Source organism: Kryptolebias marmoratus, linkage group LG6 (genome assembly GCF_001649575.2).
Source record: "Kryptolebias marmoratus isolate JLee-2015 linkage group LG6, ASM164957v2, whole genome shotgun sequence".
In the NCBI taxonomy this organism is placed as follows: domain Eukaryota; kingdom Metazoa; phylum Chordata; class Actinopteri; order Cyprinodontiformes; family Rivulidae; genus Kryptolebias; species Kryptolebias marmoratus.
The window spans coordinates 9,103,485-9,126,797 of record NC_051435.1 but is presented as its reverse complement, the minus strand read 5'-3'; the positions used below and the strand labels follow the sequence as shown (position 1 = coordinate 9,126,797).

The following is a 23,313-nucleotide window of genomic DNA, read 5'->3' as shown; positions in this document are numbered from 1 at the left end:
CGCAGGGGGAACCGTATCTGATGGGGGAACACGGCTCGACGTAACAGCAGCAACTCGAGCACATTGCTGCCCCCTATATGTCAAGAGGACAAATAACACCTTTTCTGTTCAAATTGCCAACCCGCCACAGTGGCGTGTGTGTTGATCAAATCCACCCGCCACTTCAAATATTTACCCGCATTTGGCCGGTGGCGGGTGCTAATTTCCACCCCTGAGAACAGCAAACCGCAAAATCCAGCATTTAAAGAATTTGAATGAAGTTGAAAAAGGACAGTGATATTATAAACAATAAACCAAGAGTTTGAAGTTGTACTAAATCAGTGTACCCTTTGGAATTTGCAATTTCATGTAAATAAAAAAGAAAGAAAAACAACAAACAAACAGAAAACACTGGGGTAATATAAGTTGGGTTGAATGCCCAACTTATATTATGACATATAACTTATATGTCAAATATTTATACTCAAGACTGGCACATGAAATGTCTTTAGGCGTATAATTGCATATTTTAAACTTTTTTAAAGCTTCTTCAGGTTTGGATTTTGCTGTGGGCGGGGTTTGGAGTTTACGTCACACCGGTTAGGTCACTTCCGGAAGTCCTCGGCGGGAGATGCGAGTAACCAGGAAGTAACTCCGACTTGTTTTGGCGATTTGCTCTGTCGGTAAAATCAACACAAAGAAGTCCGACAATAAACGATTCTTCTAAAGATGGACGAAAATAAGACGGAGGAGTGGAAAAACACTAAAGAGGCTGTGGCAAACTTCCGCAGACTGCTGCTCTGCTCCAAATGGTGAGTTAACGCCGGATTAGAGCAGATTTCTAAAATTTCGTTTTGATCTAATGCAGGAACATGAGTGATTTTTGCAGAGAAAAAGCAAAACTATCAGAACATTATGAATCTCGAAACTGGTCAAGCAAGCTGTGAGAATGTAACCATTAGCTTCCTGAGACTATAAATAGTTTTAATGGCTGACAGTCCAGCATGGAAGACGTTTCATGATATGGTTTAAAGTAAATAAAACTCCATGGTATATAGTATTCAAGTCATAGCAGCCTCGGGGTGAACACGTTGATATATTTTGAAAACTAATTTCGAGGTAGAATAGGCTTCGAAACAGCAGCATGAGGTGCTGGAAACAGACTCGGAACAATGAGTGCCTTCCGGTGAGGTGCTACTGGATTTTCATGGCTTGTGTTTGTTTGCTTGTGTGTGATTGTGGTGGTGGCGCTGGTTTTATTTCAGCTCAGGTAAGTGTTTTATTTGGATGCAGCAGGATGCCGGGGTGCCCATAGCAATAAGCTGCAACACAGTCAGAGGTAGAGGAGGTGGAAGGGCAGAGGTTCTGATTATTCTATAGTTTATGTTAGGGCTGAGATTGTGCTGCAGAGCTTCAGATTAGTTTTCAGTGCCATACTGTAGCTGTGCAAGATTTTAAACCAGTGCTAATAACAAGAAAGCTTAAAGAACACCTCTTTGTTCCTGCATTTCTACATGTTACACAAATAAATTACTTCTTTCAGGGCAAAGGTGAGGTTGTTGCACTGACGACATTTCAATCTTGTCTTGTTTTCCAGCTCTGATTTGATGAAGGAGCCCGTCTGTCTGGGCACGTGCGAGCATATGCTGTGCAGGTAATGTAACCTCGCTGTGATATGCCTATTTCAGCCTGAAATAGTCGTGGCAGGAATTTCTATTCGCCCAACACAGGTGTAGCTAATAATGGTAATGATTGCTTCATTCCATTTAAGGCTGCTGCTGCCAAGATTGTGAAATTGTGCATGCTGGTTTACTGGCAGGGCAAACTGGCATGTCTAAATGGTGTTTAAAAATCAGCTGTGTGCTTTTCCTGCTATGATGCATCAAAATGAACACAGTGGGGAGAGTCTTTTTTCAGTCCCCAACATGCACAATGAATTATTTAATCCAGCAGGATTATTCTTCCTCGAGATGAAAATGCTGACAATACATAGTTTATACTTCTGAAGACAGTTAATGTCTCTGTTGGGATAAACTACCAGCCTTGTTCCCTGTCTTCATGACTGAATCTACTTAGAGGGTGAATCAATAGCTGTATTTCTTTGAACTGAACTGTAAAGCAGACTCCAATCTAACAAAGGTTTATTGCTCAGGTCGTGTGCTGGCCCCCGGGCAGGGGACGGCTGCGTGGTGTGTCACAGTCCTGCGTGGGTGAAGGACATCCAAATCAACAGGCAGCTCAGCAGCATTGTGCAGATCTTCTGTGGTTTGGAGTCCCTGCTAAATCCCGCACAACAACCTGGTAGATGTGACCCAACAATTTATATTCATGTTGTTTTTGTTTTTTTTATTAAAAAAAAAAATCAAAATATGTTCTCTAAAACCATTATTAGTGGTTTATTAGTTACAGACAGGATTTAAAGCATTTGTTTTCAAAGCCCTGTAGTTAAAATCATATAAATAAATAGTCAAATGTGTGCAAATCATCTGTTTTTGTTGTGTAAATTTACAAAAAAACTAAATCTATAGCAGGATGGAAAATCGATTATGTAATTGTTGTTTTATTTCATCTGAGTGTACAATGCAAAACTATTACAAAGAGCCTCTCTTGAAGCCGTGAAGGGATTATTCTGTGTTGTTAAAAATGTATTGATTCTTCTTGTTTGGATATTTTTCTTTCAGACTCGTCTGCAGCTGAGGACCAAACACAACCTGAGACTGCGCTCTTAAAACACAAGAAGAACTTCAAGATCTGGTTCAGTCCGCGCAGTCGTAAGGTGCGCTGCAGGGCGGAAAAACCTTCTGAGGTCGATGCACCAGACGGCAAATCTGCCGTTGAAGTGGCTGCACCACCGCTCAGCTCCAGTACTGCTCTGAGCGGAGACCTGTCCGTTTTTAATTTTTCTCCATCCTCCCAGGACTCTTCTTCTTCTCAGAAATGCAGCGGTGTAAACAAAAAAGGAAAGAAGAGGTCTAAGAAACCTGCTACTAGCAGGCGCGTTCAAAAAGCGACTAGGACCACACATAAACAGACGAAGCAGAATATAAAGAAGCAAAAGCTGGAGGCCATAAACCAACAATGGGGAATAACAGAGGAAGAGCCTGCTCCATCCAAACTGGAGCAGCCCTGTGCTGATAGAGCAAGAAGGTCCAGTAAAAGGGTTTCTTTCCTAAGCCCTCCTGTCACTTCTGATGAGCCTCAGCTTGAAGCACCACACGGTAACACAAATGAACTCAGTCCCGACAACAGCACAATAACAGACAGTCTCTCAGGAGGCGTGATCAATGCATCAAATGACCACATTCAGCCTGGTCAGAGCATGTCGAACGACAAACTATCTGAAAGTGACTCCTATCCAAATGGCAGCCCCGACAAACAGGAAAACGTATGTCCTCCAGAGATTCCCTCAAAAAGAGGCAGAGCAGAGGAGAAAAGCTACACCCTGGAGAGTACGCCGAAAAGACCGAAGGCTTCTCCAGGCCAAAGGAGAAAATCACTGGGTCGGATATCTCCGGCTGTCATCAACCGTTTATCTTCAGCAAGCCCCACAAGTGATAAGAGCAGCAAAAACTCTCGAGAGGAAAGGGGTAGTCCCTCTGTTGTAGAACCTGTGTCTACGGAAATCCACAGCAAATCTCTGTGTAGTCCCAGATCATCTGTCAGGCGACTGAGCTCTGGAAGTCCTGCAGTTGTGAAGAGAAACCACAAGGGAGAGACTCTGCTGCATCTCGCTGCAATAAAGGTTAAGGAGTTTCTCAAACTGCTTTCATTTCTTCTTTTTTTTCTCCATTCATTATATAAATTATATTATAGGTTATATAAGTAAAAGTAAAATGAAATTGCAAACGTTTTTATTTTCCTTACTTTTTTTTTTTCTTTTTAGATCACAAAAAAACTAGAAATCGTTCTTTATTTTTTAGTTCTAAGACGAGGCATCCATGTTCTGCTTTTCAGTAATCCTTGTGAACATAGTCATAATCCCTCTCTGCATCCCAGGCAAAGTAATCAATGGCCCTCCGTGGAGTCTGATTAATAAACCAAGGGGTTCTGGTTCACTAGGATCAGCTGTTGTGTTTGAAGAGTTGACTTTAGAAGTCTGATCCTTACCTCAGGATTTTTTTTTGTTCTCTTTTGGCTCTGCAGGGAGATACAGAGGCTGTCAAGGAACTGCTGGACCAAGGAGCTGACCCCAACTTGAAGGATAATGCTGGGTGGACACCTCTGGTAAGCCGTGTGAAAAAATGAGCCAACTGAGGGTTTCATCTAAAAAACAAACAAACAAAAAATCGCAAACTTTAATTGATTTTCTACATATATTGGTGTCATTTTTAGTCTGTGACTTCACAGCTTGTTAGACTTTGTCAAATGGTTTGATGGTAAAAGTTACTCCACAATGATGAAGAGCAGGTTTATTACATTTAAAATAAAAGGCTATACATTCTCAGTTAGCTACTGCCATTCATTTTGTTCATAAATGCTAATCTTGAAATGTCTTGGTCAGTGCTTTTTAGTAATTCTTCCTCCACATAAAGAGCTAAAATTTCCCCTTTTTTGCTGCCATGTTTTCCCAATTATTTCCATGTGAGAGCATGTGTCAGTATATTTGTCTCTAACTTTATTACAGCACTTCATGCAGCTGCTAGCTCCACTCAATTTTGAGCATTCAGTTTAAGTTCAGACAGTTTGCAATCATTTTTCAAATGCTTACAACAAGCTTAAGAGCTTGAGATTTTCAGTTTTGTCTACTTGTATGCAGCATTGTGAGGCTGGAAACTGTTTGAGTTCAGATGCCTCAATCATCTAAAGCTCCCTGGTGTGTCTCTTCCTGTGCTGTGCTTTCAGCACCATTTAAAATTCTTACTTTTATTAGTCTACTATGATAATTTGAGGGTTTACATGAGTCTGCTTTAACCGTGTTTGACAAGCCTTAAGCAAACAATGAACCAGATTTTAATGTGCAGTTTACAAATCCACGGCTTTCCATTCTTGTGAGCAAAACAAACATTTTTTTCGGTGCAGCAGATGGTCAGCACTAAAGCAAGTTGGATGCATCCCAGATTTAAATAAAACATTTGGTGGGCTGGAAATGATGGGAGGCAAGTTTCTGTTTGTAGCCAAATATATTAAAATAATACAGTTTCTTCTTTAAAAATTAATGTTAATATTGTCTACACTTTTGTATGGAGGAACTCATTAAAAAATTAGATTATCTGATTGAAATGGAACTAAACTGTAACAACTAGACCAACAAAATGTTTCTTCTACATGAAGTCTTAACTGTACTCTGACACTAACCTTCTCATCTTTGAGCTAAAGTTGTCTTCCTTGTTTTAAAGCAGTTTTAAGAAGTTACTTCCATTCATGTTAAATACAGAAAGTAAAAAGTAAGAGTTGGAAATGTTTTTACATTCTTCAGATTTATCAGTTTTAGTAAGTTTCTCCAAGATTTGACTACAGTATAACATTTATTTGGCAGTCATGTTTCTGTCTGACTAGCCCAAATAGGAGGAAGTACATGATGGTTAAAAATGTACATGAAGGCATTTTTTTCATGCTTCACCCTCACCTTAAACAGCAAAATTTTGATCTGAGTGTGTAATATGAAGCTATACTTGTAGAATAACTTCTGATTTGCTTTTCCACAGATGACACTGATCTGAAGGAATCTGAATGACAGTTTAATCCTTTGTTTCAGCATGAAGCATGTAACCTGGGCCACCTGCCAGTTGTGGAGGTGTTGGTCTCTGGAGGAGCCTTGTTGAACACACCTGGCTACGAAAACGACTCTCCCCTCCACGATGCCGTGAGGAACGGGCACGCCGCTATTGTGAAACGGCTGCTGCAGCTTGGGGCTTCGCAGAATGTCCTGTAAGTTGCTTTGCATATCCTTTTTTTAAGTTTATTGTTTTTATTCATGACATGCCTTTGCCAGTTTGCCACCTTGTTAGTCTTTTTTTTCGTTGTCCTCTGCACAAAGACAGGGTTAGACCGTCTGAAGGGCTGGAGGAGCACAAGTGATCATGTACTTCACCTGTGATATGAAAACTTATTATTGCTCTTTTTTTAACAAAACTAAGTGGTTTGACAATCTGTGGCCTTGGATGATTCATTTTTGATTTTAAGAATATTGTAGATGTGAAAAAGGTGCACGGAATTCAGTTCAGTCAGATTTCTCCAGAAGTTGTCACAAAAGAAACTGGAGATTTTAACGGGGTTAAGTTTTCTATCACCTATTTTATTTGCTTTAATTTCATTACATGATAAAAAATGATTTTTTTTCCCCCCTCCAGGGCTATACATTTTTTTCTTCTATTTCCTAAGTAAATAGTGAAGTGCCCTTGTCTGAGTCATTCTGCCAAGCATTTTGGCCCAGTTTGTAGTCATGAACAGGCGTGTGAAGAAGTGCTCTGTGTAGGTGGACAGATGCAAGGCTGATGTTGATTATCAGTCTGCTGAAGCTGTATTAGCATTTATTTTTCCCCTCTGTGGCAGCAGTGTCGATGGGTCGCACATTGTTAATAATGAGGTAGAAGAAGTTGAGTAATTATGACTTGATGAGGGTCAGTTTGGACACTCTTAACCAGCATTTACCATCTATCATCATTTGTCCATATTGTTTGCCGCACTGTATTTCTGTCTTTGCATTCATCAAACACTTTTTTTCCCTCTCTATCTTATTTGTCTACAAGGAAAAAGAGTCAATACTCTAGGCAGTCTGTCAGAACTGTCAGATGAATGCAATCTTTGTCCAAACTTCTCGTGTTATCAAGCACTTCGCGCACATGCACAAGAGGCAAACAAAGACGTCTGCCAATGGAATTTCTAGAGGAATGACAGACAAATGGCTCTGGGTTTCAAAGCACTGATTTCACAGGTGTGCGTTGTATCTTGTGTGTGTGCGCATGATGGGTTTGAATGCTTTCACTGCATTTTTATTGTACCTCAGTTACCTTCAGAAACCACGGTCTATCCTATTCATGATTATAAGTGGCATTGCAAATACCTGAAATACTGAAGTCTTAAGTTTAACTCGTAATGTGTTTTAACACAGTTGGCCATTTCCTGTTGGGCTGTAGGCCGGTAAGCCAGCCTCCTCCTGCACCAAAACAGTCATGTTATATTTTTTAGGCATCAAAAAACTAATTATAACTAAACATACTGAATTTGAAATTCAAATTTGAAATTACAACAGTAATGCAAAAACTACATAAACCAACAAAGGTTGTTGTGTGCTTTTACTTCTTCATAACCTTAACAGTAGATGATTGTCCTGTTCTGACTTCAACTTCTGCATTACATTCCTGTGTCTAGTTATTAGTATACGTAAAAGGTACAGCTACACAGTATGCGCTCGGCATAGTTAGTTTCAATATACGTTCTGTAAGAAAAATGTCACAGACCTCAAGTTGCATGTTGGTAAACACAGAGTAATCCTCTCGATGCCTGCTGATGTTCCTGTTAATCTAGTATGAAAGTAAATTTTTGATAAATGGCAAAACAAGTCTTTAGATTTGTTTGTAATGACTCATTAATCAAGACTGAATGCTGAATCCATGCGCTAAATCTAAGCCTTGAATTCATATTCAAATGCTATTTCACAGCACCTCTTTGCCTCCTGCTGTACCAACATGCCAGCAAGATAAATTGGGGTTGTATAATTACACTACATAAAGGCAAATCCAACACAGGAGCTGTGAAGGGCACCAAAGGTTAGTAGTAGTAGTTTATTATGGCATCCACATGCTCAGTATGCAGCACTTAATGCAGGAAATATCCTTTTTGGTGCAGATACTCGTGTGAATTGCTTGTTATTCTTAAAATAGCTTAGCTTCATTAAAGGCTTCTTTTTGTATGGTTTTTACTAGTTGCAAGTGAAAGTAATTTCTTCTCATATTTATAAGTGCACTTTCAAGTCTTTAATATACGAGTGACATTTATTCTGCTCTTGCCAATTGTTTCTCATTATTTCAGCAAGCCAACAACAGGTGGTTGTAATATTCTAAGAAATGAAGTAATTCAAGCCAATCCCGACAACAAGAAAACAGTGTTTTCATTATTAAAAAAAAGCAGCTTTGCAAACTTTTTAATAACAAGAACATTTCTTCAGCATGCTTTTTCGACCTCATGGATACATAGATTGTATTTTTTTCTGTAAGACTGTGTGTGAACAGAAACTCTGCTTGTTTACAAGAAAAACCTCCGAGGGCACCTTCAAAATAATGTGTGTTTTCACAACTTCTAGAGAAAGGGTGCCTCTTTCATTTTTTTTTCTTTTTCTCCAAGTCTTTGAAATATACTTTATAATGCATACAACTTGTGCTGTGGTTTCATTCTTTCTCCCAACCAAAGACCAGACTGAAATGTTTGGGCTCTTAAACAAGAAGCATTTCTGTCATAAAGTAAGAAATATTGGCAGTTGCTTAAATAAGGGTGTTTCAAGGCTCGTTATTAAGTTAAACTTGTTATTAATAGAAGCAGTAAGTTTAAAATTACTGAAAGATTGGTATAAGATCAGAGCAGATTCTCCAACAGGGGGTTGATACTAAGATTTTGATGACTTTAGCATTCAGGCCTTTCCCACTGCCTCATCATGTGCCTGTCACAAGCTCTATAAATTGGTTTTCTAACTTTCTTTTCAGACTTACTGAAGTGATGACAGAGTTCAGCACGTCTGTCAGCTGTTGAGTTATAAACACGATTTGAATTTTGAATTAATATCATAATCTTTTGTACCATGAGAGTTTATGTGGTCATTTGTGTCAGAGCCTACACACACACACACACACACATATATATATATATATATATATATATATATATATATATATATATATATATATATATATATATATATAAGAAAACAAACTTCAAAACTATAATCTAATACGGCATCATTTGACCTTTGACTTTGTCAAAAGGCAAAAGTGACCTGCAAGAGCTTTAGTATAATAATAATAATGAAATCTACATCATCGCTGCCCATTATTTAAAGTTAAAACACTTGGTGTTTATTAGTAAATTGTGTTAAGTAAAAGAGAAATGGACAATGTAGTAGTTGTTTGTGCTTGGATCAAAGTTTTGTTCCCCTCTCTGGTTAAAAGTTGAATAGTTGCAGTTTTCCACATTTTTTCCTCCTCCTTTGATTAGTGAAGCAGAGGCCTGAGTTGTTTGCTACTTTACCTCCTGCCCAGCTTCTTCTGAATATTTTACATATTCTTCTCACATGCATGAACCAACTTGTCTGTGTGTGTGCATGTGTTTAAGCATCAGGGACATTCTCTGTTTGTTTGTATTTGTGTGTGTTGGGCTGGAGGTATGAATCCAAATGAAATATTTTATGGACCAGTGGACCTATTAATTGTCCCCCAGGTGTTATCTTTGCTGACGCCTAATCTTTTAGAGACGACCTGCTGGGTTTGTTTTTTTTCTCTTTTGTATCCTCTCTTCCTCCGGTGCTTTTCTTCATCGTGGTTTCCTTCACTTTTCCTCAAGGTGACCTCAGGCTTGTCTTTTGCCACTTTCAGACTTTTCTCTAATGTCACTTTCTGTAACCTGGAGATGGTTGCATTTTTATCTTTTGAGCCCCTGTTCTCAACACGAGTCACTTAAAGCAACAAAGTCTGTTTTATCATATAAATGCATGTATTATTGAGATGCTTCACTGTAACATAATGTGGTTCTGTGAAGTCTTAATGGTGTTTTTTAATGCCATGAATCGAATGTTTGCCTCTAAATAAAGTAAAGTGCAGATTTCAGCTCACCCTCATATCAAACGATTATGCTTTAACAAGCGAATGCCACACACGGATGCACAGTTTCACAGAACAAGCAGGGTGTGACATTGCCAAATTGTTTTCCTCTGAGCTCAGAAATGGCAAATATTGAATTTTAGAGCCCTGCTTGGCTGCAGATAAAAGTAACCTCGATTTGCAAGAATTGTGATTTAAATGTTAAGAGAGAATAATTAACTTTATTTTTTATTTTATTTATTTTTTCTTTCTTTGAACTCCACATAATCAGAGGACAAATATAAATTTCAAAATGTGGTTAATATTTGTTAGTTCTGCTCGGATCTGGAAGGCAGAGATACTGATAAACTGACTCACCAAATTAGTTTATGGTAATTGACACTTTACTGTTTTTTTGATGTCAAAAACAAAGGTTGGAAATAATCCTATAAAAGACAACTTTTAGTTTTGTAGCTACTGCGCACAATACCTTTCAAAACAGGTTTATAAAACTCTGGTTCCTAAAATAATACATCAACATTTAGTGTTTTGTTTATGTTTAAATAAAGGTCTTTATTTAAATTTTGGAAGTTGAAGGTATTTATTTTATTTTTAATATCTGTAGAACCTTGCCTTTGCTTACATTTGTATCTTTATTTCTGTATTTCTTTTTGTACTTTTAAATCATATTATTAATTTTTAATAACCTTAGATTAAAAGTATTCATAGTCTAAGGCAGGCCTCTCACGGGTTCCCCACTGTTTCATGGGAGCCATGGTGAATGTAGGGGATGAAAAGTTACTTAATAAAAAAAGGAAATGCACCTAATCATTTGAGATGTGGTTGATTAACTCAGATATAACAGTTCTCAGATATCTTAACACATTTTCCCAAACTCAAAATCTATTTTTACTCAAAAATCACCTTTTTTCACATCTGTTTTTAAAATGGGCCATTAGTGTTTTTAGTATAGTTGGAATATCATAAAACACAATGTGCATATCTTGGCTCATTGTCTCATCTCACGATGTTATGATTCGAATCAAAATCAAGCTTTTTTTCTTTAATAAATAAAAACATACAACAGTCTATATTAAAAAATCTACTTAGTGGCTGTTTTTCATGACCACCGGATGATCTGTATTGCACAAACTTACAAATATTGAAATGACTGCTTGTATTTATTATTTTTTTAATAAAACTGACACTTTATCTGTGGATTTTATTTTTGTCTTCATAGCAATCTGCATGGAAAGCGGCCTGCAGATTATACGGTGAGCCAGGAGATGCTGGAGATTTTCCAGGAAGCTGCTGAAGGAACCCAATATGCTAATTCTCATACAACTCATAGCCCCTCAGCCAATCTCTCTGCGGTATGTCTTTATAAAGTAGTGAATAATCTTCATAAAATGGCAACCCTACAGCGCAGATATTAGTGCATTAAATTCTTAAATGTACTTTGTTTGTTAATGTCCTGTCTTAGGCGAGCGAGTGTGTGAAAACGGATCAGATTGTGGTGTTTTTGCCCAGCAAGCTGTCGCCACAGGAGCAGCGTCAGTTGGCCAGACTGGGACATCTTCTGGGAGGGAAAAAGGCAGACACCTTTTCTGGCTCAGGTAGCGTAACTTGTGCGTCCTCCATTGTTCTAGGCAAGAAAGCACAGATTAACTGCGTCTACCAGTCAACTGCCTTGACTTGAACCTTCCTCCTGCCGGCGGTTCTTACAGGTAAACAAAAAGTGTGTTATAAAAGGAAATTCTTGTCTCACTTACCTAATGGATTCTGTTGTTTCGAGGCAGTCTCACGCTCTAGTCCTGGTGTTTGTCGTGAGGATTATTTTAGAGAATGGATTTTTATCTCAAATGATTTCCTTTTTTTCTTTCTCTACACAGTTGCGCCTTATAGAGTTTACTGAGGAACACAGATCCATTTGTACTGTAAAAGCCAGCAGTTAGTGCTTGAGCATTATCACTCACAAAGGTTCAGCAGTAGCAAACAAGTGCTTTTAGAGGTGTATACATCATTGTGATACAGCAGTCTCTTCACTGTTGCATAGTAATGGCTGGAAGAACACCAGAAAGCAAAAGTAATTGAAATCATTGCTCATAAAATGTTTGGAGGTGCTGTCAGAGTGATGAATACACACTAATGAAAAGCAGAAGTGCTTCTTACGGTTTTTTTTCCCCCCCGTCTTCAGCTGCAGGGTGGAATGTTAGTACTTTCACACTCTCGTTTTAACAGTTTTGCACTGAAACTTACAAATCCAGTGTCAATGCAAAATATAAGAAGGTTTTGCCCTGGAGATATAATTATATTCATTCTGCACTTGTCAACTGTGCTCACATGTTGAATGAAGAGGCAATAAACTTGTATTTAAATTTTTAATTAACCTTTAATTATGCACCCCTGCTTTTTATAGCAGAAGCTGATGGTTGCTCTTTTGTTCTGTTACAGAGGTCTGTTTGACAGGCTTACGCTGAGTTTACCTGGTCACACACTCAATGAGAGGCACGTTAGCAAAAAAGACCTCAGTGTGGGTTGGTGATAAAGCAACCCCCCCCCCCACACACACACACACACACAAAACGTGAATAGTCTTTAAGTTATGTCAAAGTTTGCATATCAGCTTCAGTTTGTTTGTTGAACTTGCAAAACAGCTGCATTGTTTTTATTCTGCTAATCTTGATTTAGCTTTTTTGGGATGTTGTGTGTCTGCACGTAAATGTTTTTTATTACAGAGCAGTGATTAAAAGCTGTTCAGTTTTCTGAGTAGAAAAGCCTGCTTTCATAAGGATGTGAAAATTGTTAATAACAGCAGACTTATTTTTAAAGACTTAAACACATTTTTCGTGCTGCACTCTGTTGTACATGTTACAAGTGACAGACATAATTTGAGTGGGTGTGATAATGAATGCTGAGCAGATTATCTTCTCATCTGACATAAAACAAAGCTGAGCCTTAAGGCATCTTCGAATTATTTTTATCATCCATCAGTTTGTGTTTTTGCTTCACGTCTTCTTGTTGTTTCCACAACCTTCTGCAGTCCAGACTTAAGTCTGTGCTGTTGAAAATTCTGCACACGATTCCCTGCTTGGCCTTTTCTTGTTAAAAGAATCAAGTTTGCAGTCACGTGAGGAGATTTGTTTGTTTGATTTCTTGCACATGGTTGAAATCAAATTTAGTATCAGATTTGATAACCTTTCATTGGTTCGTAGGGTGGGTTGAGCCAGAGACCATCTCACCTGAGCAAGAGAAAATGGAGTTTGAGGTCTAAACATTGTCTACCATACAGTACTTAATGCAAATAAACAACAGTATTATGTAGTCAAAGCTTAATTTTTTTAAAATTCTGTGAAAACAATAAACATTACCTATTTTTGTATTTGTAACACAGTTCCCCTCTGTGCATGTTTTCAGTCTGTTTTTGTACATGTTTTTTTTTTTTCCTCCCTAGTGAGCCATGTTGTTGTGCCAGAAGGACAAATGCCCACCACCTCCTCCGCCCTCCTGGGTCTTCTTGCTGGCTGCTGGGTTGTCAAATACAGCTGTAAGTATGAAGTGAGCTGTCGACTGGAACCGTTCTCTGTGGAAAGCATTTCTGAATTTGATGTTTAAGCTGCTGCTGGAACGTGAGTAACTTCCTACCACGGCGACACTAACTCGGCGTCACTGCAGTCTTTTTTTGATCCGAAACACTAAATATACATGATCGGGTTCGTCTTTAAGGAAAGGTTATATTTTAATAATGCGTGCATATGTTGGGTTTTCTGTTCAGGGATCTCTTTTATTTGAGTTCCCTTTGGTTGTGTCATTAAGTCAGTGGCTATTTTAACAATTCAACTAAATTAGTTTAGCACTCTTCTCTATTTTTGCTCTACTTATGTACCCACGAATGCTCTTTACTGTAATGGTCAAATGGATCAGATGAATTCATGCCGTCTTGTGATAACACCTTGATTAGTCCGGAGAGAGTCTTAAACATGGTGACATTTGTGTGTTCATGTGCACCGATCTCTGTAAGTCGATCACTTTGAGGTTGAATTTGAGTGTTTGGAAGCCTGAGGTTGGTTATTATCTTTATAGTCTCCGAGGACACAGCGAGAGGCTGGTAAATTGCTTCCTGCTCAGTATGAAAGTGACCTAAAAGTGGTTGTTGTACAGACCCGGCACTTGAACAAGCTTAAACTGTCTGATCTCAGAAAATATTAAGAACCTACGCCCTCGTGGGTGTTGCTTGGCTCTTCCTCTTCATCATCAGTAAGACAGCTTGACTGTGTGTTAAAGCATAATCAGGTATGGATCAGCAGTATGGTCGGGGAATTTCAATTGACTCTTCAGCTGAAGCTAAGAATTTAAAATACTGTTAAAATGTAAGGCGATGGTTAAAAAGCTGCATCCTTCAGACGTTAGACAGACAAAACAGAACCTACAAGTGTAAAATTTTACTGTTTCAAGTATTCATTTAATTTTAATTCAGTTAATTAATTCTAATGGGAAATATTTTGATAAAAAACATACTTGTTTACTATATTTTAATGCTAATGGATAAATTATTTTGCATAAAAAGTTAGAAATGTGTATTTTAATCATCACATTGGTACTTTTTATGCAACATATGGTTGAATTTAACATTAATATTGAATCAGAGCTTATGTTAAACATGTCAACATGTATTGAGTTATTGCTTAGATGTATTGTCCACCTCTTGGTATAGGGTGGGGGTTAGTGTTTGGGGTAAAATTGATTTTTAGATACACCAGTTTGAAAACATGAAAGACTGAATAAATTTTCAAAAGTCTGTCATCATTTTGGTTATGTTAATTAATAATGTAATGTGGAGGAACACAACAAGCAGAACTCAGTAGTGAATGAGATTTAAGACTAGAAGTCAATTAATTGGATGTATACAAATACTTTGCTTTAAAACCACCAAGCAGTCACTCTGAGCAAGTGTGTGTGTGTGTGGGTGGGAGGGTTCCATCAGTAATTGTTTTTAAGGCTGCACAAAATTAGGAAAACGTGATTGGGATATTAATGAAGGCTTTTTTGATTGTATCAGTTGCGATAAACTCTCATGTTCTGTCATTAAAATGTTTACACGTGCCCACATTTGGAGGTGCGGGGGTCCGCCTGATTGCTATATCTGTATTGTTTGCATGCAGTTTTGTATGAATTATTTATTTTTTTATTTTTAAATCTTTTGCAATATTGATATTGCACACACTGGCATTGTGATATCTATATATATTTGATAAATGGTGAATCCCTAATCATTTCATCATTGCTTTAAAGACCACAGACTCATAATCGCACCATGAGCTGCCTGAAGATTTCATTCCCTGTCTTGGTAGTATCGTCTTTGAATTTCAGTTTTAATCAGATGTCTTCCAATGCAAACAGGAAGTTGAAATCTGAAATGGGATTAAAGCTGATGTTCAGCCATTAAAGTTTGAGAGATTTAAAGGTGTTCCAATTACAAGGGGAAATTGGGGAAGGAAACATCTATTTAGAAATTAGGCTGCAGTTATTTATCTGATAAAGTACATGGAGATTTGGTAGGTTAATACTGGGCTCCTTATCCACAGTACATAACAAATGGATTGTGGCGTACTATCTGTTAGATGATTTTATTTTCTACTTCCAGCTGAATCATGGAGATTTTAATTGGTACGTTTTTCTTGAAACTATTTTAGCGCTCATGGAGGAGGTAGCAACTTTGACATCTAAACTCTAAAGAAAAACAGAGAAGCTCTTTTTTTAATTTACTGTTTTGAATGAAAAATGTGTGTGTGTGTGTGTGTGTGTGTGTGTGTGTGTGTGTGTGTTTCTTTCACAGTGCTAAAATAATCTGGGACACCTACATTCAAACTTTGTACTTACTCTCTGCAACTAGGTGAAATCAGACTCCCTCTGTGGAATAAGGATTTCTAAATGTCTAGTGTTTCATTTCATGCAGAACACACATTGCCCTGGGAAACATTCAAAGAACATTTTGCAACAGGCAATTTTCAGATCAATAGTTTGTGCCTCCTGCGGCGTGCACAGACTCCTGCTCACATGTTTGAAAGCCAGATGAGGGGGGGTAGACGACAAGGGGATAGAATCTAAGAGGGATTGCCCTCACAAAGCTTTAGTATTACTAGCAAAGAAAAAACGTCTTATTTTTTTTTTGGCAAGATAAAAACTAATTTAGCTATTCTCAGCCAGTCCCCCTGTCATCTTTAAACCCAGTCAACAGGCAGATATTCTGAGGAAGTCGACTTCAAGAAAAGGAAACAGAGACTTGCTGTCAAAGAGTTTTCTGGCACCTTGGCGTGCCCTTTGCTGTTGTATTTGTCAGTAGCATCACTTCACTGTCTGTGTGTGTGGATAGAGTACAATGCCAGGAGCTCTAGTGCCTGCCAGCACGCCATTTCAACTTTGAATGTGTGTTCTGTAACATTTTGTGCATTTGGACCATATTCAGACCCTCCTCTCCATTTTTTTTTTCTTTTACGCTGGCTGAGCACTTGACACATCCTCACTCCCTCCTGACAGCCACTGTGGCATCCTGTTTATGTGTTGGTGTATGTGTGTGAGCACCACATGAGCAGCTGACTTCTCACTGTCACCTGACTTTATGTCATCGCTGTCATTTAAGACATGCCTGGGATTACACCTTTAATCTGAATTATGTTTCATTACTTTGCTTTTTCTTTCGAAAAGCAGCTTCAATCGCTTATCTTACTTAAAAAAAGGTTTCTTTCCATCCAAAATCCTTAATTGAACTTCTCTACCTTTTGAGTACAGAGTAGTCAACCATATAAGAATGTATTTCCTGTGACAAGATAAGAGAAAAGTGGTCATGTTGAGTTTAGCCTTCATTAATATGAAGAATGTAGGTTTGCTGTGTTAACTTGTTTTGTTTGTTATGTGTATAAGCAATAATTGGAACTTAGTATAAAGCAATTAAATTGAAATGTTTGTGAGATTTCCTTGTACCACTGGAACATGAACCTAAACATGTTGATGACTTTATCAGGCAGCCAATACATCTGGAAATACTTGTCTACTCTTTCATTGCGAAGTGGCTAACTCGCCTCTATAAGGTCACTCGCTGTTGCAAAGTGCTCTAGAAACTGATGATATAGTACATTGGAAGTTGTGTACACTACATAATGACCATTATTCATTGTAGTCTGTAACCAGCATGACATGAACATTTGCAGCTCACTGCTGGGATTTTTCTTACCGAGCTGAAAATGAGGTAAAGACCTGCAGATGTTGCAGCTTGTCTCCTTGTTTACTTTAAAAGTAAAGCAGGTAAGGGTATGCCATGAAGCTTTTTATTTTAATTATCAATATTTGCCAGCAGTCTGCACCATTCAGTTGTAAAAATAGTCGTTTAAAAATTGTTTGGTTTTGGCATGATTACTGGTAGTTTTTTTTTGTTTTTGTTTTTTTTTGGAAAATCCATCTGAATATCTATATGTTGATGTAAATTCTCAGTCACATAATCGACTGAGAATAGAACCACTTTTTTGTTGTTGTTTTTTGAAGATGTTATGCTACTCATCTGAAGAGCTTTCTTAATTTAACCCAAAATTTAAAAATTAAATTTCCGATTTTTTTTTTTACTTGGAACCTTTTGGTCTTAGCTTTGCATACAAGTCTTCTACCAACTCTTCTTTTTAGCAAACACTGAATGTGGACAGTACGATCACACCTTCAGTCACCTGTTAAGTTGCTTTTGAGGTCATTTTTAAAAGTTATAACTTTAATCTGTTACTCAAACTGTTTTGTATTCATGGTATATTTTCACCTTTTTGTTCCATTTTTGTAATTGCACTTTTTTTTGTAGCTTTCTTAAACAGTTTGTGGCTGCTGCTCTCATGTTGCCTGGGACAGAGCATTCGTCTTAGTTCACAGAGTCAACTCTTCTCTTTTTAGCCTCCAGTGAGATGCTGAACAAGGGTCCTGCCCTATAGTGGAACAGAAGACCCTGCCAGAGGCATGACTGCCAGAAATTCACCCCAGGTCTGCTCTCTGGGGTTGTGTTCAGAATGCAGGCAACTCAGATATGTTCCTTAAATTTGATCTTGGATTTAGTGTGTCTACAGTTGCCTTTTTTTTAAAGCAAAAGGATTAGGAGTGTGTGTCCAAACAACACCTACTGTATCAACATAGTTTGCTGTGATAATGTGTGAGGCATCAGGAACAGTGAAGCTACACTGGCAAGAATTGCCTACAAATGGATGTAAAGCCAATTTCTGAAAGAAAATCCTTGTAATATATATATTTTTCCTCAGGCTTTCTAAAATCAGCTGTGTTTGTTTTCATATTCTCATAATAGCTTGTATTTGTATATTTCATAAAGCATGATTGTGGGTTTTACTCTTTGAAAACTGTCTAATAATAATAACAATAATAATAATGATAATGGCATTGTATGTTCTTGTTATCCTTAAGTATCTAAATGACCACTTTGAACACTTTTTAAGGTCACATTTAAGGATTAAAATTATCTTGACCTGACTTTGGCATCATAATGAGTTCCACTTGGTTTAGTGTTTAATCAAAGAGGAGGATTCATTTTACCACTCACTCATTCAGCAACTCGTGAAGGTTGGGGTTAGAGATGTTGAACTGAACAAAAATAAATATGCTAATAAGTTCTCAGCACTAAGCACCATCGTCCGGAGCGATTACCTTCAGTATCTGTATTTTATTTTTTTTTCAATTACTTTTAGCCCAAGCCTCTGGCAGGTCCCCATGAAACGAAGCTATAATTAATTGGATTGAAGAAATGTAATCACACTGCCACACCATTACTGCTTGCTGCAGATATGCATGTATGTAATTTGCTTTATTGTGGCACGGTGTGTACTTCCACACATTTACACTAATTTGCTCATTTCACCTTGAAGCTGGGAGAAACTGTGTGGAAAATGAAGCTGCAGCTGAACGGCTGTGGAGGTGATTGTGTGTTGAAATGTATGCGATGCAAACGTTTCCATGGATACAATGCTGCTTTTGCCACCTCTAAAATCATAAGCTGTAAATTTAGGTTTTCAGAATACAAAGTAATGTTACATTATGTTACATTTTGGATTGTATTAGCAAATCAATCAGTTTGATTCCATAACTTTTTTGGCATCGAAAGTTTAACATTTCTTGTAGACATCGAGAAGCTTCTTGAATCTGGCATTACCAATAGTTAAAACAATCTCATAATTGTTGCTGACTGCTCCAGATTTATTTAAATTAAATGATATCTGATGCTCTTATAAAGCTCTCTGGTCTTACTCATTGTCGGGGGAAAAAAATGAAGGTAATCACCTTCTTTTTATGCGTCTCGATTAATAAATAAATGGTGATTCATTCATTCATTTGGTTGATGTGATGGAGCAAAATCAAGCGCAATAAGTGTTTTTGTTTTCCCCACAAACTGTTTTACAATTTCAATTTTCATTTGCATGTTTGAATTTCAGCTTTTAAAATGCCTTGTCTAAATTATATGTATATATAAATATTTGATTAAAATGTTGTGGTTTAATCATATTAGACATTTGATCAAGTATTGGCTAAAAATGGATGTATTTGCAGTTTTTTCTGAGAACCATCTAAATTTAGGGTTTTTTATAAATCTGCTGATTATACGTCGCATCTCATTGAAAGTCCTACTTTTAAATTCTGAGGTTTTTAAATCTTTTGCCAACATGATACTTGGTAACAGAACAGCAGCACCTGAATCCAAGAAACGTTTAGAACATTTCTTATTACTGACACTAAGCGGTTATTAAAATGTAAACTTTGTTCAATATCTGCCCTAAAAATCTTTTTCTCAGTTTTATTTTATACGTAGAACAAATAGAACAAATGCTCTCTAACTTAGAGGGGGTAAAAAAAACAAAACAACTGCCTGTCATTGGTTCCAGCTTGACTTCCTAAAACCTCACGAGACAAAGAGTGATGATGCTTAAATTCTGCTTTATACTTACAGCGGGGATTGCATCATTAGCTCCATCATGCTGCGGGCATCTTCCTGTCAGCAGCTGGAGCTGTTTTTATTTTTTGAAATCTTCTAACTTGTGATAAAACAGACATGAGCTTTGTCAGCCTCCGTTTGCGACAGCCTTGTCACACTCTTTCAAGTCAGAGTAATTAGCTGTAGCTTTAATTTTCTTTGTTTGTCTCTCTTTGATGGCAGGGGTGCAAGCATGTCTGCAGGCAGGGAAGTGGCTGCCAGAAGCTGAGCATGAAGCCGGAGAAGGCCCTCAGCGCAGTCGCATCAACAAATGCAGTTTGGTAAACCATAAGCACACAGGCACAGATGAGAAATGAATAAAACCAGATTGTATATGTCCACTGTCCTAAGGAAAAGTTAGCTCTCCTAGTTATTTGCACACCTGAATATTATCAGATTCTTTTTTTTTTATCAAATTATTAGCAATGTAGACCAATTTAAACTTACCCAAGTTCAGATCAGTCTTGCTATGCAGTATTTAAATATAGTATTAATATCTTTAATATACATAATTTATTGTTATATTAATACATAACAGACTAAACAAGAAGTTGTGGAAACAGAGATTTCTGTTCTCCTTCCTCCTAGAGAGAAAAAACCCTCACCAAAAAATAAATATAAAGAAACATTTTCATTTCAAAATAAAATATCTGTCATCATAAAAAAGACAGACACCCATGCACTTAAGCAAAAGTGAAATCAGTTCAAAGTTTAGTTGAAAAACTCGAACTAGAAAGTCTTGAGGAAGCTTGTTTCCACCCCTCCTTGTTTGAGTTCGTTAACGCTTTGAATAAAACACTCTCCAATGGCCTAATTCTCTGCTGCTTTAAACAACATGGTTAAATGGTTCAGAGTTTGTCTGAAGAACAAGGCTTTTAAAAATGTTTCCTATCTCTTCAGCAAAGAATTAATATAAAAGAACATCCACACAGGCACTTGCCTACATTTACTGGCAAAGAAAATGTTTGAAAACCTTAATTAAGTTGTAAACAAAGAAGGAAACTTGTCAAATGTTGTCACTATGAATACCAGAGCTGAAGTTGCACTCTGCCTTACTTGTTTCAGTGAGAAAAGATAAGTGTTACAGTTCTTTTCTGCTAGGGTTTTGATATAATTATTTCTTTGGAACAATCAAACAAAGAAATCAAGTCAGACAAATTCCTCAATATTATACAAAAACTTGTGTTTGGTTTTATAGCTGCCACCACTCTTCGACGGCTGTTTCTTCTTCCTCCTCGGCTCCTTCAAGGCTCCAACTAAAGATGAGCTTAGCAGGCTGCTGCGGGAAGGCGGCGGTCAGCTCCTGAGCCGACAACCGAAGCCCGACAGCGACGTGACGCAGACTCTGAGCGCGGCAGCCTACCACGCCCAGCCGGGCTCTGACCAGGCCCTCTGCACCCAGTACGTCATCTATGACCCCCGGGGACCTTTCAGCCCTGCGGTGGTCAGACGGGGAAAGGTGTGGTCGGCTCCCTCCTCCTGGGTCATCGACTGCATCGCAGCTTTCTGCCTCCTCCCTGTGCCAGACCCTGCAGAAAAGTCCTAATCTGTTTTTTACCAAACTGAATCGGAAATTTCACATAGAATTTGTTTTTGTTTTGTAATCAGGGATGATTAAGTTGATTTGCTAACATAATTTGCTTATTGTAAAGAGGAAAAAAATTATGTAGTTTAATTTTAGTGCTTTGTGCTATAATAGAAAAAAATGGTTTAATTTTGTCTTTGTGTGTGAAAATTTATCAAGCATGCAGTATGTGGTATTAAGCATTATTTATATTTTTAGGGAATGCAAGAAACAACATCAGTCCTAATTAAAAAGTAAATTGTGAGCAGTGCAGCAGCACACAGGTTTTTTAAAGGAAACATTATTCTACATAGATTTTGTAGAGAAGGTTGGACAATTTTACTGTCTTATCTGACCTAAATAAAAAAAAATTAAAAGTTTATTGTGTTGGTGACAATATTTTTCAGATAAACATTCAATAATCTTTTTTTTTTTTAACTTTATAAGCTGAAACATTGAGGGCCAGGTGTTTAGATCAAACAGTTTTCAAGTCAAGTCCCAGTTTTGAGTAGACATTGTGACAGTAATGTAATATGATTGAGATTACATTTAAAAAAATAGAAAACAGTAAGAATTATAGATACGAGTTCATGTAAAACTGACATTTTCATTAAAAACGAGGAAACAAAAACAACTTGTAGGCCTTGATGTCTGAATGCATTTGTTTGGATGATTCTATAAGAGGGAATATGATTGTTAAATATTCAGATTAGTTCTAATTTATTGAAAATATTTTTAAATAATAGATTAATTTTTCTACGTAATCCAACCTTACTAAATGATCCAACCCTGCTGTAACACCCTGCTCCTGAATCGTAGTGAAGTTTTCTTGTGGGTGCAGATCAGAATACCGCCTATCAATTCTCTGCCAACTTTTGAGGCAAAGGTCACAGTAGCTGCAGGGTAAGAAAAGGTAGTCCAGACGCCTGTTACATCATTAATGGCTCTCTGCTTTTCTTGAGGAAACTCAAATGTTTCCAAGCCAGTTAAACAGTATATAAACCCTCCATCTGTCTGGTTCTACTTTCTGGTATTTAGTGGACTTTTCTCACCTGGAAGCCTCCATGTGGAAGGCAACAAGGCCCCATCCTAATGAAATGGTCTAAACCACCTTAACAGACAAATTGTTTGTAAAGTTGCAGCAATCGAACACTCTAGACTTTTCAGCTTATCTCCAAGGATGGGCCGAGCCACCCTGCAGAGGAAGCTCGTGGCTCTGGGTTTTGGTTGGAAGTTAGATTGACTGAAATGAGATTGAATTAGTTTGCAATTTGCTGCCTCTTCACAGCAACGCTCCGACAGCCTATGCATCACTGCTGAGGCAACAAACCTCCCGCCTGTCGATCTTCAACCCGCTTTAAGCACTTTCATCTGTTGCTCAAGTTTCAAGTCCGTTGGGCGTTTTGTTTTGTGCCACGCTGAAATCAATTCGTTGTGTGCCGCAACATCTAATGAACGTTTTAGGGCGGGATTACTTTCCATAATGTCAATGGGTTTACCAAAAAGAGATCATTATCTAATTGAAAATGTCTGTTTAGAACAAAAAACAGTGCGGGTCCCAAAAAAGTCTATATTATGTTTGGAATGAGGGGGGAAAAAAAGCAATTAATTTTTCCATCACAGTGCTGGCACTTGAGAAAAAAAACAGAAAATATAAAAAATTTTTTTAGTTATGTGTGCTTTAAGAGCTCCTCTGCTGCCAGTTTCAGCAGGATTAGTCGGGCATACACCTAATTGCTATTGATTGCTATGTGCTGCTTAAAATTACTTCCCTTTTCTTGTCCACGGTGGGAGGTGGGAGAAGGCAATTAGCAGTGTGGACGAGATAGAAGCCCGGACTGACTTGTAATGAAATGGAATGGAAGAATGAACCTGTGAGTAATGCCCTTGAACCCAGAGAGCATTACAAAACCATTAAGCACGAGTATTGTCCTATTCTTCCACTCATATGACCTGAGCCTGGAGAATATTGCGCTCTTATTTATTCTAAACCCATCTGCCTATAAACACATTACCTTGGGTTTTGTTCTGTCCCA

At 37.7% G+C, this 23,313-nt stretch overlaps 1 protein-coding gene across 1 annotated transcript; it reads left to right on the top strand.

Annotated features, from left to right (window-relative positions):
• The first annotated feature begins 587 nt into the window (after positions 1 to 587).
• Positions 588 to 21,657, top strand: bard1 (BRCA1 associated RING domain 1). The gene is made up of 11 exons (XM_017423832.3): positions 588 to 791; positions 1,577 to 1,633; positions 2,132 to 2,280; positions 2,661 to 3,721; positions 4,123 to 4,203; positions 5,675 to 5,847; positions 10,948 to 11,080; positions 11,191 to 11,323; positions 13,162 to 13,254; positions 19,897 to 19,994; positions 20,912 to 21,657. Exons 1-11 carry the CDS (start codon positions 709 to 711, stop codon positions 21,257 to 21,259), a joined length of 2,409 nt encoding a protein of 802 aa, XP_017279321.1. The 5' UTR covers positions 588 to 708; the 3' UTR covers positions 21,260 to 21,657.
• The last annotated feature ends 1,656 nt before the right edge of the window (positions 21,658 to 23,313 follow it).